This window comes from Halichoeres trimaculatus, unplaced genomic scaffold, assembly GCF_033239565.1.
Source record: "Halichoeres trimaculatus isolate MK-OKI-2021-1 unplaced genomic scaffold, fHalTri1.1 fHalTri1_scaffold_4, whole genome shotgun sequence".
Classification (NCBI taxonomy): Eukaryota; Metazoa; Chordata; class Actinopteri; order Labriformes; family Labridae; genus Halichoeres; species Halichoeres trimaculatus.
The window spans coordinates 13,553,342-13,573,194 of NW_027437182.1; the positions used below are offsets into that span (position 1 = coordinate 13,553,342).

Sequence of the window (19,853 nt, forward strand, 5' to 3'; positions counted from 1 at the left end):
GGGTTTAGGCTGAAGTTGAAACTTATAATTGCCTAACCCCCGTAGTATTTCAACAAAAACAATTCAAGATGGCGCAAACAATAAACTGTCTATTTAAGTCTTCAGTTTTAGACACCGCCGAAACACAAGCTAATGAAAGATAGGAACTTTTGTTGTGGTCAGCTGGACCACTTTGTAATGAGACTGTATTGCAGCATTCAGTTTAGTCTTTTATGTTTGCAAATTTTTTGAGACTTGATAGTGGGCCCTGAATTGTAAAAAATTGGGAACGACTGTTTTACAAGATTTATTCAAGTTCACATGAAACTCTTATCAACTGTTTTCTATCTATATGGAGTCACATATAGAATCTATAATCTATTACAAGTCACAGAATTGGTTAAATGAAGTCCACCTGTGTTCAATCTAAGAGTCACATGATGTGTCAGTATAAACACACCTTTTCTGAGAGGCCCTAATGGGCTGCAACTTCACTTAGCAAGAGGCATCACATCATGAAGACCAAGGAGCTCTCCAAACAAGTCAGGGACAAAGTTACACAGAGATACAAGTCAGGACCGGGTGATAAAAAAACATCTACATCTTTGATGATCCCTCGGAGCACCATCAAATCCATAATCGCCAAATGGAAACAACACGGGACCACAACAAATCTGCCAAGACAGGGCCGACCACCAAAACTCACAGACTGGGCAAAGAGGGCATTGATCAGAGAGGCAACAGAGAGACCAAAGGTAACCCTGAAGGAGCTGCAGAGTTCCACAGCAGACACTGGTGTGTCTGTCCATAGAACAACAATAAGAGCTGGGCTTTATGGAAGAGTGGCCGGAAAAAAGCCTTAACTAAGTGTTAAAAATAAGAAAGCACGTTTTGAGTTTGCCAAAAAGCATGTGGATGACCCCCTAAATGTATGGCAGAAGGTGATCTGGTCAGACGAGACTAAAATTGAACTTTTTGGCCACAAAGGGAAATGCTATGCCTGGCGGCAACCCAACACATCCCATCACCCCAAGAACACCTTCCCCACAGTGAAACATGATGGTGGCAGCGTCATGCTGTGGGGATGTTTTGCAGCAGCAGGGACTGGGAAACTGGTCTGCATAGATGGAAAGATGGATGGTGCTAAATACAGGGCCATTCTGGAGCAAAATCTGTTTCAGTCTGCTTGTGATTTGCGACTGGGACGGAGGTTCACCTTCCAGCAGGACAATGACCCAAAGCAGACTGCTAAAGCTACACTTGGTTGGTTTAAGGAGAAGAAGTTAAATGTGTTAGAATGGCCTAGTCAAAGCCCGGACTTCAATCCAATTGAAAATCTCTGGTTTGACTTGAAGACTGCCGTTCACAAACGGAAACCATCCAACTTGTAGGAGCTGGAGAAGTTTTGCCATGAGGAATGGGCAAAAATCCCAGTTGCAAGATGTGGCGAGCTCATACAGACTTATCAGAAGAGACTTACAGCTGTAATTGCTGCAAAAGGTGGTTCTACAAAGTACTGACTTCAGTGGGGTGAATAATTATGTACAGTGAAATTTTTGTTTTTTGGCCTTTTTTTGTTTGTTTGCTTCACAATAAAAAAAAAATCACATCTTCAAAGTTGTTGAACATGTTATGTATATGAAATGGTGAAAATGCTCTAACAATACATTTTAATTCCAGGTTGTGAGGTATTAAAACGTGAAAAATTCCTAGGGGGGTGAATACTTTTGCAAGGCGCTGTATCTGTCAACCAGCTGAGCTGTGCCTCTGATCGGACAAACACGTCACCTTAATATCTACTTTAAAGGAACACCCCTGTAAAATGTGTGGAGTTAAAGACACATTGGCTATTCAGCCTTAAGTCATTTTTGTTCCGAGCTAAGACCATGTTTACTTCTGCTTTTTTTGCCTTGGCGTGTTTGTGCTTTCCAGTACTTCCGGGACCAGCCTCAAGCGGACACTGAATGAACTGCAATTTTAACACTTCCACATTGCCTCTCATTTTAAGACTGGAGGTTACAGCTTGGTTCACACACTGCACTCTACACACATATTTTGGCCAAATCAGTACAAGCTTATTACTGATAGTTTTGGAAACACGCTTTTGACCACCACTGTGCTTGTATCCAGCTCATGTCCTTGTAGTCAGGAAAAATATCAGCAGTTCCCTCGCAACCAAGAAGACACTGGTGTCGTTGCTGTGGCCTGTTGCTGTTGGAGATGTAGGAATTCCATAGAAACAAGCTAAGGTGCAACAAGTGATAGTACATCACACACACACACACACACACACACACACACACACACACACACACATACACACATACACACACACACTAAATAAATTGGATCCCCACAAATTGACTTTCAAGTATGCAATTACACACGAGCACACACCCACCTGTACTATCAGTAAAAAAAGACAATCTAACATAAACCTTTAAAAACACACATCCATTAACACATACTACACACGAACACACTCCCACACAGACTGGGGGAAATCTTTGATGCGCGCTTCAAAAACGTGTAAAGACCTCATCCCCGCACGTGCACGCCCTGACAGACCAGAGGCGCCTCAAAAAAAAAAAAAAAAACTACAGACGCGCAGTAATGTGATTCAGCCCTGCGCGTTCACGGTGGCTTCACGTGTGTATACATACTGGCACAAACACTGCCTCCTCTTGGGGAAATCGACTCTGTCCGTGCGACTAATGGCTTCTACATCGCAGTGGAGAAGTAAAGCCCCCCACCCTCTCCTTACACACACACACACACACACACACGCACACATACACACACACAGTCGGCGCGCTGCAGAGAGTGAGAAACGGTTCCTGTGTGGCAGCTGTCACAGTTTGGAGGAGGTATTCCCCAGCCTCTTCACGACCAGCAGCCTGGTTTCATTTCAATGCACAGAAGAGCAGATGGGTTTCTATATGACACAGCCTCTCATCAAACAATAAGGGAGCAAACTTTTTGCACAGCCTTGTTATTGAGGTTTTAAGCGGAAACACATCTTCAATAGGGGGTCACAAGCGGAAATACGTTACAACCAGAATTGTGTTGAGGTATTTGTACTAGAAGAAAATTATTAAGAAAAAATTCTAGGCGTCCCTTGTTTTTTGAGGGAAATTATCGTGTTATTTGAAAATACATCTGATCCCTTTCTCCTCAACTTTTCCACCACCTTCAATCAACCTAACCTCTGTTGACTGTCACTTACCGCCCCTATTGATTTAGCCCCCCCTGCTCCTCCTCCTTCTGCAATAGACTCCCCCCTTTCCCTCACCCTCCCTTCCCTCCCTCCTTCCCTGCTTCCCCACCAGTCACATGGAGGTAAGCGGTGACCCGTCGCTCCCTCGGTTCTGTGGCACTCGCTCTCTGGTGCGCCTTGGAGACAGACGGGAGGCGAAACGCGCAGCAGCCCTAGCGGCGCGTCATCTCATCAAAATCAAACTGCGTTTTTTCGTATCTGTTCAAGAGGGAAGAATCTCCACGGAATCCGCTGAAGCTGCCGGTAAACGATACCCAGTGAACCGGGTTATTTTTAGTCCCCAACCGCAGCGATGAGTGGCTGCAAGCCGGATCTGAGACCCAGTACATGAAGCCTCCGCTTGGTGCTCAGCAAGTATGAAGTCTCGGCGAGATAAACTGAAGATCCCCTCTCTGACTCTGGAGTAAGTTTTTTGTTTAATTACATCATCTGACACCACATGTTTTCATGTGCTGTTGTTGTCTTTAAAGTTGTTTTGAGAGGGAAGTAGCTGAAATGTAACGTGTTGCTGTGGACGGGTCTACTAGAATGTAAACACAGACTATTGCATGTGTTGTTGAAAGCTGTGAAACCGGCAGAGTATGATGTAAATGCCAAAAATCCCTCTTGTTTTCTCTCAGGGTGATGACATTAGCTCGAGGCATCCTTAACTAGTTTATAGCTTCAGTTTTCAGCTTCCTTTTTTTGTTTTGAAGACTCAAGATGAAGACCAGGTGAAGTTACAGGTGTCTCATTAACTGAGTAGCTCTAAAAGAATAAGAATTAGTTTATTTCCTGTGTATTTGATTCAAAATTATTATTTATCTCACAGGATGTAGAGAAATCAAGTTGTCTGTGCCATTTCTTTGCATCTCTGAAGTGTTGAACCTTTCATGAAGAGGAAGTTGAGTTATTTTGGCTTTTTGCACTTCAACGTGAGCTCCCCCCTTTTGTTTACTTTTGCAACACAGTCCAGTTTATCAATCTTTCACCAAGGTTTTTCCCTCCTTTGTTTCAGAGCTGCATCTCCTGTCTCAATGTGATTCTTGTCTTCATGGTGTTGTGTTTTTTCCCCAGCTCTTTTGTCTTCTCTTTTTTTAACCTCACATGGTGTCTTCACTCCTCGATTCCTGCATGAATCACACGCTCCCCCTCGCAGCGCCAAGCGACCCAAAAGGCTGGCAGTTATGAGGAGATGTATTTTGTTTTCATCTAATTGTCAACCCATGAATCCTGTTTCCATCAAAAGGACGTGGCTGCAGCCTTATACCCGCCCACTCTTCCTCCACATTGATTGTAGCCTCTTCTCTCTCATGGGGTGGAGGCGGGGTGGGGAGTAAGGGGGCTACCTGCTGACCATTAGATACTGATCCATCCATAAGGCGTAGGAGCTTCCTGCACACATGCACACTTTCTCTGATACATCCATCTGCCTCCTCCGTGCATCATCTCAGCGAGCATGTGCTGTTTGTGTTTCATTTTCATTTTTAGGCTCATGCTGTAGCTGCTCCCGCGCAGAGATACAGAGGAGGTTTCACACTCACATGCAGGGAGGGCTTCAGGACTTAAGTAGATGCTGTTGATGGACAATTAGACTAGACAAGCATTTGATTGATAACACAAAGCAACAGATTTCATTGAATGTTTGTATTCAGGTCTGTATGTTACAGATAACTGTCCATAACAGAACACATCTGTCTACAACTGAATTATTTTTTTTCTCAAGATGAGACATTAGTTTCCTTCAAAAATGTGTAAGAGAGCGTGTTCTTCTGCAGGACTTAAAATCTTTTTCTTTTTGTTTAAAAAGTCTTCGTAAAATTAGGGACACAGAACTTAGAGTAATTCTCTTTAAGGTGCCGAGAACTAGGATATTCAGGTACTTTGCTCTTGAGAAATAAACTTAAGTTGCAACGCCTGATGGGAACATACCAAAGGAAATGTATTGAAAATACTTTTTCTGTTTCTATAATAAAGTCTCTATTTTCAGACATTAACAGTGATTCTCAAATGGATTACACTTTTGAAGTAAAAACACTTAAAGAAATCTTGTACCATGTTTGTTATTGTTGTTGTAAAACTATCAAGCTTCTGTCCTGCCTGATGCCAATTCAGACGTTCTGCATAAATGTCACTGATGAGTCAGCCTGAGATTTTCTCCTCAGTTTACACACAGGACAGGAGTGCTGTCAAATTGGAAATAGGAAATGTAAATGAAGGATGATTACCCAATCAAGCACCTCTCAGGGCTTCAGTTTTGAGGTCTGAAGGAGAAAACGTGTCAGGATGAAACGCAGCGTAATGAGTTTCATGTGTTGTTTAATTATAAGCCGACACAACAGGATGTGGAGTCTTTGTGCAAGGACTTGTTTTTCCAACCATCCTCCCAGCATTACTATGACAACACGTTCATTAGTGCTTTGGAAGCCAGAGCTGTGTTTAGCACTGAGAAGCCTCTGCAGTACTGAGACAATAGTGTGAGCGGTGTGGAGCCCACAAGGCAGAGCCTACATCAGAGCAGGGAAATCAATAATAAAAGCAGCTTGGATGCTGGGTCAGCATCGTGAGGAAGGCTGAGCATGCATATTCCAATACAAAACAGTATGTGAAAAAAAGAAACAGTGGATCATACTTACTGTAAAACATATTGTCTGAGTGTGTAGTGTGGCTAAAAATCTGAAGTACAAAATTCTGGTGATTTAAGAAATATAGATACGGATTTGATACCAGTAACTGCCGATATTGTCTTTCAGTATTGTCCAAAAAATAAATAAATAAAACCCAGATTTTTCTGTAAAAAAATCTAGCAAAAAAAAAAAAATCAGAAGTCCAAAAGTGCTACCTTTAATTTTAGAATTCAGACTTTGAATTTAGAATTTTATTTTTTCAAATGGAGATAGGGCTTTGTGTTTAAACAGACTGTCCAATAACATCAGTTCTAGATATCAGACTTGGGATGTAAACAACTGATTTAGAACAACTTCAGTGTATGGAAGCATTATTCATTATCAGTTTTCAGCTGTTAGACAAGTCCAATTACTAATACTTGTGTCCCTTTCAGCTTCTCTGTCTATGTTCTGGACTCATTCAAGTCGCACCAAGTTTTGCATACATCACCCTGTACCAAACAATGTTAACAGCAGCAGCAGCATCACCCTGCAGTCATCTATTGAGTGTCTGTCACCATCAGCTGCTGATGTAAGCCAATCAGGGCCAGCCTTCAACCTCTAGCTCTCAACCACTGCACTGCTGCTGACTGATTACAGACGCCAATGTACTCATGTGCTGAGTCCGTTATCTAATCCATGCCAACATATCTTGCCTTACAGTTTGTCGCCCACATGCCAGAGCCCCACCCTCCTGAGCCCATGCAGCCCCTGCAGTCCCTGCAGCCCCTTACAAACCCTTCATCCCTGGAGGTAAGAAAGCCAGGTCACGCACTAACTGTTTCTATGCACTGAACATATTACGTGACTGTCGTCCCAGTTAGTTCTTCACAAAGATGAACAACTTGTGATGCATCAAATAAGTCTTAAAGCTGTCTTCAATTTGCACTTGCAGTTTGCCTTGAATATGTCAGCAGCATTTACTCAGCACCATATGCATCCTAATCAGCTGCTAAAAAAGCCTCCAATCAAATAAGTTAATATATTAATAAATAAACAAACTGATGTCTGATATCTTAACCTAATCTACAGTGCCCTGCCTATTCAGGTAATTCTGTCTTTAAAAATTCTTGTCAGTCTTGACCTATTTCAAAGTTTCATGTCTTCAAAAGTTACAGTTTACTGACCAAAACACAGTTTTACAATATTTTAATGGGTTTACTTCATAGACTGTAAAAGGTTTACTTAAGGAAAACTCTTGGCCCTGGAATTGAACCTTAAATATATACTATCCCATGTCCAATAGGATATCCATCAAATCATATTCTGTTATTTTATATGGTATCTGGGGTCTGCAGTAATTTTCATTGGTGCCCAAAAGTGAGTGAAAGTCCAGCCAAGCGTCACCCTCGTTTGGTAAAAAGCTTTGTCTGTTTGGTGTTTCGTTTTACTTTGGTTACTTTCCTTACTCAGTGCTTGGATAGCTTCTTTCACTTGCTACTCACCACACAAATTGAATTGAACTGACGTAATTAAGGCCAAAGTCATTTGCACACTGGACACGCTGTGATTGGCTAATGTAACTATGCCTACTCTCTTCCCAGAAATGTCCCGGTACAACCAAAACATCAACATATAGACAGAGGAGGGGGTTCAAGGCAGACACAGACATTGACACACAGACTCTTTTATGTGTTGAGAGGTATTGAAATCTTATTTACAAAAGCTCTCCACATTTTGAATTTGAGCTGATCATAACGTAAAGACATCAGCTTTCCTACAAGTGAAATATTTTTTTAAGAATATATCCTCAACAGAAATATTTAGTCCATATATCATACTACTCCTATTACAGCAGTGAAAACCTACCGTGTATTAGTTGTCTCCGAGTCTATGTGGGTTGCTTGGCAACGCTGTTGGGTGCTGTGGAGGAAGGCAAGACTGCAAACATAGGTGGCTGCATCCAGCATGTTTCTGGATGTGTGAGTGGTGCCATGCTGTCACACCGCTCACTGCACTGTGACAAATTCCAATTTCTTTGCTGGAAATGAGCAAAACAAAAAGTAGGAAAACCAAATATCTTAAACAAACATGACAGCCTTTACTTAGTTTGTTGTAACGTGGCGCTGTATGGTAGACTGCACATTTGCTGGCATCCTTCCTCAGGATTTTCATCCTGAAATCCCTGTTTGTTTCACCCCGCAGGAACATATTTGCTCTCTTGCATCAGATTCTATATTTGTATGCAAATAAACAGCTTTCATGCATCATCTTTATTGACTCTGATACACTCAATGATAGCTCTTATACTATGCTCCCTGGTACATAATGCACACTTGTATACACTGTATTTTTCCATATTGCAGTTTAGCATACGGGAAGCAGATGTCTTGATTTAAACTAAGCATGAAATTAATTAAAACATAATGAAAACACTGCAAAACAAACATCAGCCACATATAATTTGCAACATGTAAAAAACTTCTCTAAATTTCTTGTCATGATCTGATATGAGGGAGTTTTTAAAATGAATTAATTTAAGTGTGAGATACCTGAGCAACCTTGTGACAAAACAGAAGAGAGTGTCTTTCTTTGTTTGAGGTAATATACTTATGTTTCTCTCCCAAAATACCGTTTAATCCCTGGAGGTACAATATGCAGTGGAATGTACCACTGTTTGAAAGTTTAACTGGAAACCACCCTTTACTCGAGACCTCGTGGTACAACCCAACAACAAATCTTCAGCTGCCTTCAAGTTCTGTAGGAATTTGTCACTGTAGTAAAATCACACCTGAGAGACCAAATAGGTAGAGTACAGTTTCCATGGCAATAGTTCTATAATTAGATTTGATAAAATAGACTGTAGTAAACTCAACACTGCATAGTATGATACTAGAGCTTACTAGACACTGCTTAATAAAGTGAAAGTGGGAAAACTACCGTCTAGAATGGGAAAATGGTTTTGTCTTTTTGTTGCATTGGTTGCTGAGCCTGTGATATGACTTGCCATCAATTTCAATTCAAATAACACAAGGAGATGTAGATTATCAAGATTTTTTTTTCACTTTTTTATTTTTGTTTAGAAATAAATCACATAAGTGCATTTAAACACTTGTCAGAGTCAATAAATGAACAGAAAAATATCCATCCAGTCCAAATGTGTCTTCACAGTTGTTCTTCTGCTAATGAATGGTCATTGCTTCATAAAGCATTCTCCATAGCCACCTACTCTTCGGGAACTTACTCCCTATACATATTCAGAATTACTCTGACCCATCCACTTTCAAATTTCTGTTAAAAACTCACCCTTTTCAGGAAGCTTTCAGTGAATGGAATGGTTGCTCTGTTATTTTGTTTTGTGTGGTTCTGTGTCTTTTTGACTATTCCTTATTTAGTCTTGATTGTTCATTGTATCTGGATTTTAAAAGAGTTCTATAACTAAACATATATATTATTATTATTTTTTTATATTATTATTATTATTATTATTATTATTATTATTATTATTATTATTATTATTATTATTATTTATGAATCTTACTTCCAATCTTCACAATTCTTGAACCAAAGTTTCTGCAGGTTCATTAGCTGAAGACTTTTTACAGCTTATCTCAATGATACAAGTAAGGCTTTCACTGGTAAAAGTTTGCTTTTTGCAGCATTGAATGAAATTCAGAATCACAACATAATGAATAACATGGATATAAACAAGAAAAAAAACTAAAAGGGAGTTTGAAATGAGAAAAAAAAAATTTTTCATAAAACATAAAAACTTAAGTATTATTTTCCTGTGTATGGAGATGTCCAGAAAAATATGCAACCAAGAAAAACAGACAGGCCGTAGTTTTGTATAGTGTATTTGCATTGTAGTTTCGTGACACATTTAATGTATACAGATTACAGATGTATTGTATAGATATTAGGTTTAGGGCGGTTGACCAGGCTCACAGAATATAGAACAAGTCTCACTCTCAAAGAGGTTCCAGCGGTGAGAGGCTGAAGTAACGAGCAGCACTTGAACGTAGCAGCAGACTCCAGCCTGCTCACACGGATACACACGCCACCACCAGCAGCGTCTGTTGGGCTAAACTAAAGTGTGCCGCTGATGTGTGGATGGTATTACGCTGCCAGCCAACCGCCATGAGGGTGATGCCTCGGGGACAACAGGCCCGTAGTCCGGGAGCTGACCGGAGGATGTAACGGCAGTCCCGGATCAGTTAGGTCCTCACGAGGCGGACAGAGTCGGTGTGACTACAAAAGGACCCGCCGAAGAGAGGAGACGATGGTGGGAAAGCGGTTGAAAGAGGAGCGGGTTTTTCAGTGACCAAAGCTTTTTGAAACCAACTTTGAAACAAGGATTATGTAAAAACAAGAAAAGAAAGATCCCACATCATGTCGGATCCAAGTCAGTGGTCTGCGATGCCGAACCAGAACAAGTCTCATTTTGTTCCCGGAGCGTTGCTGAAGCGCTCAAAAAGGTAGTTATCCAGAGTTGTTGATGTGGACGCTCAACTCGAGCAGTTCAACGAGTTATATTTGCTTTACAAAGTGTATCGTTTTCTTTCATAGCGTGTCTTTTTTTTTATATACTCACACTCATTTTATTTTATGTTTAAACGCCTTTACAGAGAAGATAACATCTTAAAACATCATGCTAGCTTCTCGCAGAAACTCGAATGCTAGTTTACGTTAATCCTGATTGTTCAGTTTTAAGTATGGGTTTGTGTTTCATATATTGTGCACATATTTTTTTTTTCCAGAAACGTGGCTGTTAAAACACACCAAACACTCTTGCAGATAACTATTTTATTATATTACATGCCGGTTTCTTTGTTGGCACTGGCATTACATTAGGTCTACGTTACTCTACGTACACTGCGCCCAGTTGGGCTAGCAAGTAAGTGCAACTGTCAGCATTCATAAGTAATTTTTCTTTTTTGCTGTTTTTAGAATTAAAGATGAAACTTTTTGGTGTCAGAATTAACTGGTCCTTGTCCTGACCAAAGATAAATATGGTAGTTCTTCTTTAATATTACAGCCATTCTTTCCAGACCCACGCTGATTTAATTCCAGATAACATGTTTCCTTCAACCAAAAGATCAAAAACAAAGTATTCTTAGTTTGCAATCAAAGAGAAAAGACAAAAAAAGGATACATTTGACATGTTGCTGATGCCAAATATTGATATCAAAATAAAAAAACAATATCTAGTCTTCTGATTTGGCTTTCTGTATACATTTCTTTAGCAATATTCTTTTATTGATCATTCCTATATATTGATCCTATATCCTCATATGTTGTTATATGTTTGCCTTGCATTTGATTAGATATTCCTGAAATGTGACATTTTCACTATCATGGGCAGTATATTTGTTAATTTACTGCGTGTGACCCTGCAGTTTCTACCGTAGGTGAAAAATGGAAGTATCTAACATTTTGAAGAGCTGCCCTGCTTCAGAGATTTTAATGTCTTAAATTTCTTAGTTTGACTACAGTTACTAAAAAACCCACAACCCAGAAGTTGCTGTATTAAAATAGCTTTGTTCTCGTTTTGGAAACTGTAAGTATTCAGGATTTCTGCATAAAATCCTGAATTGTTATAACTTTAGTATACTTGCATTTGACTACATTAAGTCTGCACTATTATAGGTTCCTCTCCCTTGTGTCACAGTAAAATCTGCTCAGTTGAATGTTATTGTCAAAGTTTGCCCCCTCTTTTCAGAACCAGAGGATTATGTAGCACCCCCTCCCTCCTTTTATTCTGCCACCAAGAACATACACACACACACACATACAAGCGCACAAACACACAGACATCTTGGGCATCTGTGGCTCAAGCTGGTCCTGCTGTTGCTGTCGGCTCACACACTCCCAGTCTGTCACCATGAGGTTTCCTCTTTGTATCTTGGCTCTCATCACTTCTCCCTCTTCTTCTGACATGGCCATGCTGGTGTTGCATGCATCTGCCTGCAGATTAGAGTTGTAATTACGTAAACATCGCTTAAGGCAGAGCTGCTCCGGGGGCGGAAATAATCTCATCGGTGGAGTTAAAGCTCAGTGGGCAGAGACAAAGCCATCTTAACTCTTTGAGTAAAATATCTAAACCTTATCTTTTTGAGTCCAGAGTTTTATGTAACTGGACAAAATGAAGAATTTGCATAAACTCTAAGTTCTGCTTGTGTGTGGCACTTGTTTTGAAGAACAAGAATTTGAATGTGCTAATCATTGGTTTTATATCGTGGATGGCCTCCAGATGTTATCTCTTGTCCTTTAAGGTGTAAGTGAAAGATATGTCTAACAGGGTGAATTACACAGAACTTCAGTGTCTTTCTTGTCTTTTTATGTCTTTTTATGTTGACTGAAGAAGAAAAGCATATACAGGCTCAGCTTGTCTGAAATCACGAAGCCAAGTATCTAAATACAGCCTGAAAATCACTCTGAGCATCACTTGTTTATCAGAGCTGAACCAACTGTTGATGTGTAGTTTGGCTAAAGGAAAATCTGCAAGCATTTTGTGCTAGGGGTGCTTATAGTTGCGTTGCGTTTTATTCACCGAAAACAGTTCACCATTGATTTCCAACTTTTTCCAAAGCATGCTCTTTTGCTGATCTTTGCTTTAAATTTCTGTTATTAGCAAAAATCTAATCATGCTGTTCAGCTGAAGGTGACATTTTCCATCATCACTTTGAGCTCTCCAAGGTTGTAACCAGCATTTTTCTGTGGAAATGTTTCAAATATTTCTCATTTTTTTATCCAAAGAACTCCAGGAAACACATTATCCTTAATAATAATGATGCTTCAGCTGCCTTTTTATCATAATGTAGAAAGAAAACTAAACTGATGTGTATTGTCAGTTAGACTGGGGAGGATAATTATTCACACCCTTGTTTACTTTGTTTGCAACGATAAAATGTGTCCATCGGGTAAACTGGTTTGAACACTGTAAACCTGGCTGCACTGCTCCACGTGTGTTGCACTAGAATAAATCCAAAGGTAACAACAGTCAAGTTGAGCAAAATTAGAGATTATTAGTTGACTCAAATAAACATGCCTCATAGATTTCTTTTCTCCTTTCTTTATTAGATAGTTGGTTCAACATGCCGTAGTGCTGCAGAAGATCAAATTGCAGTTAAATATTATATATCAAGTTGCCAGCTTCAAAAATTGCAACTAAAATACTCTAGAATTGCTCCAGTTGTGTTACATATGTCTGTTTAGAAAAAACAAAGTTATGTAAGGTACATAAGCTGGCAGAAAACCAAACCTCCTGGCTTGTTTCGACCACTTGCAGTCACTCTCCCTACATCCCGTTGTCCTGGAGTGTAGATGTTTCTTTGTTGTTGTTCAGCTTTTGCAGTATTTAGATTACTTACAGCTTTGTGGATCACAGTCTGCTTCTTTAGAGGTCAAGTGTCTTAATCTGTTGTGTCACAAATTGTCCTTTGTGTTCTCAATCTGCTGCTTGATGCATTCGCAGACAGACATGTCTACATGACTACATCTACTAGTAATAAAAGACGTACAAATATTTAACACTGTTCAGTTTAACTGCTCGGTGATGGAGGTAATTTAATAAAAATAAGTATTTAGCTGTGACAAAGTTTGCCAAATGGCATTTTATGCTCTTCATATTACCATAGAGGGAATTATGTAACAGCTTGTAGGCACTTGAAGCTCGCCTGAAAATGATGAGGAGAAGAAGGAGAGATGCTGCGCACATGATTTGTTCTACCTTGTTAATGAATGCACCAATTCTTATTGCACAAAAGCCTGATGAATGCATGTCGGTAAGCTTTCTTTACAGGCATGATTTTATCATGTGGAAAGCATTAGGCTGTTTTTTTTTCCTTTTAGAAATACAGTAAAGTAAGTCACCCAGTACTGAGAGAGATCTGTTGGTGTCAAACTGTTTTAGTTTCCTTTATTTAATATTTATATCAACACATCCCTAAATAAAAACACAAGCAGATTTCACTGGCTAACAGGTGATGACAGTCCCTCACTATGCAAACCAGCAGAGACATTTCCATACAACTTGTGATGTGTGTCAGTGCTGGCAGTCTGCTCACTCTCCCTCTTTTCCTGTTTGTGCTTCAGCTGTCGCAGCAGCAACAGGAAGAGCCTCGGCGTCGGGACGCCATCGCCCACGTTGTCCCGGCCGCTCTCCCCGCTCTCCCTGCACACCGGTAAGATCTACTGTGACGTTTGGTAACCTTTAATCCCAGCAAGTCCCAACAGGAGCACTGCTGCAGAAACCGTGTTGGTGGAGACTCTGCTTCTGCTGCACAAAACATAGCAACACTGCATTGGCCAATTGAGATTAAAATTAATCTTAACTGATGTATGTGTCCTTGGTATTTAATCATCTTTAAACTGGACTGGCTGGTTTGTATTTAAGCTGTGCCCTGCAGAGACATGTCCACGCCAGTGCACTCTGTTGCATTGTTTCCTAATTCCTGCTATAACAACCAAGAAGAAGAAGTGCTTCTGTGTCCACACTGGAGAACAGATTGAGAGTCAAATAAATCCAGATTGGTTTTAAATTTTAGTAATCATCAGAGTAAAGGAAAAGTTACTCCAGAAAGGAAATCATGAGCTACCAACACACCTTTCAAAAATCCAACATGACTTCTAAGAAATATTCAATTTCACCATGTTTGATAAACGACCTCTAATTAAAGTTGCAAACGAACACATCATTGTCTCTTGTGTAGCTTGCTACTAAAGTATCAGCTCCTCTCACGTTACTGTTTATAAGCTGCAGGGCACCTTGCCTTGCCTCATGCTCACTAAGACACCATTAAGCTTGTTTAACACGAACTTGTAAGCCATGCTATAGCCAGTATCAGGTTGACACTGAAGCAAATGCCCATTTGGACGACCACAAGCTACGGGCTATCCAACTTGGCTATGAATGAAGAGTTAAAATTCTTAAGTTTAAAGTTTGTCAAAGAAAGACTGTCATTTTTTCAATTGTTGCACAAAACGCACAGCAAGTAGATGAGGTTCAAATGTCACGTCAGGGCAATAGTGTGTGACGTGATTAGTGAGGGTAAGAGGAGGCACAGTTGGAGAGGCAGAGACAGGAAATGTAAGAGATGACGTGCGACAAGATTTTGTTGTTGATGAAGGGAAAGCAAAGACATTTAAGAAGAGAACAGCCAGATTTTTTTTAAATGAAAGCATGGCAACAACAAACATCCCTGGTGTCTGAAATTCAACAAACAAACTCTTTACTGGCATAATTTTTTCCAATAACTTTCAAATGGCATTTCTACAACCTACACATAACCAGGCACACTCAGACCACACATTTTCAACACGTAATGTTACCCAACAAATCCATCAGCCTGTTGAATTTCACCGGCTCTGATTATGAACAGAGTGCTGCGAGTAATCTCTTCACAGAAGCTGTGTTCAGGACCAGCACATCATCTTGCCTCATGTTGCCAGGGGAAATTGTGTAACAGACTTTAATTTTGACATGAAGAGTTGAAATCTGATTGAAGGAATGGAAGTGCACAGAGTGAAGATAAGTGAGGGGGGAGGATTTTTATAAATGGTTGTTTATCCTGATCTTTCTGAATCAACAATAGCACAGACAGTGTAAAGCCTTTTAAACCACAAAGCAGCTGCTCTTTAAGAGTTTCTGTCAAGAGCTCTTCATACCAGCAGTGTAGATGCTCTTTTTATACCCAGCCACACAGAGGATTATCTAATCACTCCATGCAATCAGCTCCTAACAGGGTCTCTCTTTTGAGTACTAATTGGTACTCAACCACTTGCATCCAAACAGTCTCTCATGTACCCCCACCTCTATACTGTAGTGAGGCTTACGGAAAAGACTCCCTGCTGTGGTGTTTGGAGAAGTAAAACCAAGATGATATATTTAACCTTTGGGTTTTGCAATGATTAAAGCGCTGCTGCAGAGACATGACATCATCTGTTTTGGAACATTTCCACATGTTAATGCAGCCATGTAAACTTCCCATGAGTTCATTAATGCAGCTCTAAAAATGCCCGTTGTAACCTCGTCCTTTTTCTCTAAGCAGCAAGCAGCCCTCTGGACAGCCCTCGAAATGTGTCCACCAGTGCCTGCCTCAACTTTCCATTTGCCAGAAGGTAAGTCACCACTGCTTTGTCGGATCCGCTTACCCTGTTAGGGTTATTTTGTGGGTGAGAACTTGAGTATGAATTTCCGGTAATTGAAATCTGTTTAATTACTTTAGGATGAAGGAATAAAAGAATTTTCCATATTGGAGAAAATGCTTGTCTGACTGTCACTACTTCTGCATTATCCATATGCTATTTGAAACTCCATACTCAACCTGTCAACACTTGATTACTGACATCTTTAACTCTTCTTCCACCCAATACTAGCAAAACACTTTGAAGTCAGCTGTTTTCAGGTGATGATCTGCTGTAGATAGAAACATGCTGCCTTCAGCTTGCTAGAAGAGACTACCCTGCCGCTACCGCCATCTTGGAGAGGGCCTCCTGTTTTTTATAATTAAGACTCGCACTTTAGGGAAGCTTTTTCTGTCACCAAATCAAATCCTGTAACTGAGAAAAAAAAGCTAGCAGCAATGAACATGTTCAATATGTTTTACAGTATTTTACTAATCAGGCACTAAAGGTACTGGACAAAAAACCTCTTCGTTATCATCATTGCAATATTCTCAGTAGGCGTAAAATATTAAGTTTTGACAATTTAATTTTATTTACAAACTTTAGAAATATCTTTAAAATTGTCAATAACATTGCTCCACCTCCATTAAAAAAATGTGTTCAACTCTACTCTGAGCAAACAACCCGAACATCTCACTCTACAGTTCACAGAAACTGTGCTGTCCCAAAAAGATCCTCTGCCTTTGCTCAAACAGCTTTTTCATTCAAAACCATTAAACAATGGAATCAACTCCCAGACGCTCTGAAATGTTCTGTAGATCTAAACATTTTTTCTAGAAATCTAAAGAAATATATTCTTGATAACAAACTGTGTCAGCATCAGTCCGGTTGATTTTGTATATAGGATTTGGCACTGATGTATATCAATTCTAAATGAGCTAATGTATTGTGTTTAGTAATAGTTTTTAACATAAACAGTTATGTAATTGCATTGTGATTGTTGTGAACCTGCCCAGGGACTGCAGATGGAAATTTGCATTTGCTAAATCTGGTAAAAAGCATCTTTTCTATTGAAAGATTAATGTATTTGTACATGGTCCCTTTCAAATAAATCAATAAAAAAAAATTAAAAAAAACAAGAATGTAATGTAGTTTATGGTGAGAAATACATAGACATTCGTCCAATGAATGGTTGTTTACATCACAAATTAAATTTCTAAAGTAATGTTTTATTTATATTTTTACATACTGCAAAACTGAAAATGTAAACTACACAAAAAAAGTAATTTTGTTGAGTTAGAGAATCTTAAATAGTCCCTATAATGAGAATGTTACTGTAATTAGGCATTTAGAAAAAAAAAATCAGTGTTTGTGATCAAATATGATGCATTTTATTAAGCATGCTTATAGCCAAAAAAATTAGTTCTTAGCTCGACAAGTCATGAATATTTCAGCTGTGGATAAATTATAGACACATATTCATGTGTAGATCCCCTTTGATATGACTGCTGTGCTCATATATTTTTGCCTAGCAGCCCCTTTGCTTTTGTATCAATGATAATTTACCTAGACCTTATCACTTATTCCAGCTTTAACATAGTAGTTGACAGTGGCAGCCATATTATAGTTCTGCTGTGTAGGCACCTGCTCTGGTTCCACTACATAAATATAGCGGAACTGATCTGATGTTGCTATCAAGAATGCCTTTTTTTATTTGAGGATGTTGATTGATTATTCTGATTCAGTGACTACTGTTTCTGTGAATATATTCCAGAAACCTCTGGTGTTTTGCATTAGTATCTCAACAGGTCTGATGGTAATTAAAGCTACAAAAACAATGGTACAGCAGCACTCATCTCTAAGCTTACGCTGACTGAATATAGTTTGTGTCAACAGCTAGTGTGAACTCAAGTGGACAAAATACCAATTAAAAACTCAGTGGCTAAATAAATTAGATGTGTGATCACACTCTGTGGGTATCCTGTCAGGTTGTGGTTGCATACTTGTGTGTGCTGGGACCAAGGCAGACAGTCTGGAAGCTGTAGAGAAACAGCAGAAAGGTGACTGAGGCTGACTCAGCCTGGAGCGTCGACAACCTCCCCTCTCTCTGCTGGGTCTCCTTACAGCTGACTCCTCCTCAGCAGGAGTGTAGTCAGATGGGGAGACCCCGAAGCCTCTTGAACATCATTCGGCTTGGTTCCCATGGCAACTGTTAGTCTTGCTCTAGACATTTGTAGCAACTGAGCTGTGCAGGTGCTTCATTTGAAAATACAGACAAAAGTAACATACTTATTAAATGATAACTTACTATCAAGGCAAAGGGCATGCAACTTTGATCTTTTTTGCCTTCTCCATGTGTTTTAGACCTCAGCCTTATTCAAGTTCTATGAACAAAATGTATTTTACTGCGTGGGATGTAACTTATTCTCACACTTATACCCCTAAGTCTAAGTTGTTAATTTGGTCACGCACCTCCTAAGGCATCTGTCTTCTGTTGAGCCCTGTTGAACAATCAGTGACCCTGCTGATTTCTGCTCCAGCTCCTGTTTTATTTTCTCTTTTGTGTCACTTTAAATGCGACCTGTTAGCCTAGATGCCAAAACAAACTTATTACATGAACTGGAATAATTAAGTCAAGTTTGTAGAGACAAATCTGCTTGAACTTTTATTTAACATGCGTTTCCTCTTTAGTTCATTCTACATTTGAATTATTTTTTTTTGCTGCTTGTAAACAACGCTATTCTTATTTGGATTCATAACATTTAGATTTTATTCACTCTATTTATTGTGTGGTTTCATGTTGAAAGCTGTTGCAAAGCCTGAATAAGTGACGAGCTCCTGGCTGGGCTTTTGAAGTGAAGAGTCGCTCTGGTTATGTAAACTTTATGCTCGGATTAATTTACTTTGCAAGCGACTCTGTGTGTCAGGACAAATGAAAAGTGGCAAGAAAGGCAACACTGTCAGTACCAATCGCTCATCTAAATGCCAGGGGTCACTTGTGCAAGATTTCTTTCTAAAACTCTTTGCTTTTCTCTTTCTCTCTTCTGCTGTCGTGATGTCAGTCACCTGGCTCGTGCTGACAGGTAGCTTCTGTTACATTTCTTTCATCATGTCTGTTGGCTTTTGAAACAATTTTTTTTCGGCTTTTGTTTTTTTCTAATACATGCCCCCCCTAGAAAAAAACTGTTGTTCAACCGTGTAAAGCTTCATTCTCATATGAAAAAGAGCTGCTGGATATCAAGCCAAGACTCTGACCCCTTTTATAGGAGGTTTAGAAATGAAAGTATTTAATTCCATGCTGTTGTAGTCATAGGACTGCTCTGTCGAGTGTTATGTAAGGGCTTCCACATATGAAATGCTAACTAATGCCAATGCTGCCAGGGCTTATGTAACATACATGTCCCTTCCTCTCAGAGCTGAAGGCAGGAGATGGTCTCTGGCATCCCTCCCCTCCTCTGGCTATGGAACCAACCCGCCGAGCTCCACTGTCTCGGTAAGTCATCACAAATCATCATGGCACCGACCCTCCAACCCTCCCTCCATGGTTGATAAATGGCAGCCAGGCGATTTTAACACCTCACTCAGCCCAAATAGCACATAACGGCTCTTGCCAAGAGTGAGATGACAAACCGTTAATTGTTTTCCTCCATCATCTGCTCGGATTAGTCACTCCCCTGTCAGTGCTACTCAGTGTAAGAAGTAATTCACACAGTGTGTACACGTTTATGTTAAAGAGAGGTCTTTTTATGTGCTTCTGCGCGGTTATGGTTATTAAAGTAAATATTTAGATCAAATTATTTAATGATAGCTTCTGAGCAAAACCTCACAACATCACATATTTATGACAGGTGTTTGTTTAACAGTGTTGGGTTTAGAGTCTTTAA

General features: G+C 39.8%; 1 protein-coding gene across 1 annotated transcript in view; it reads left to right on the forward strand.

Annotated features, from left to right (window-relative positions):
* Positions 1-3,303: 3,303 nt before the first annotated feature.
* The window catches only part of mast3b (microtubule associated serine/threonine kinase 3b), a 30,078-nt gene continuing 13,528 nt past the window's right edge, over positions 3,304-19,853 (forward strand). The window contains exons 1-6 of the mRNA XM_074667547.1: positions 3,304-3,659; positions 6,565-6,654; positions 13,939-14,027; positions 15,891-15,963; positions 19,032-19,052; positions 19,384-19,462. Of these exons, the coding sequence (XP_074523648.1) occupies positions 3,613-3,659; positions 6,565-6,654; positions 13,939-14,027; positions 15,891-15,963; positions 19,032-19,052; positions 19,384-19,462 (399 nt within the window). The 5' untranslated portion in view covers positions 3,304-3,612. The remainder of the gene's footprint in view (positions 3,660-6,564; positions 6,655-13,938; positions 14,028-15,890; positions 15,964-19,031; positions 19,053-19,383; positions 19,463-19,853) is intronic.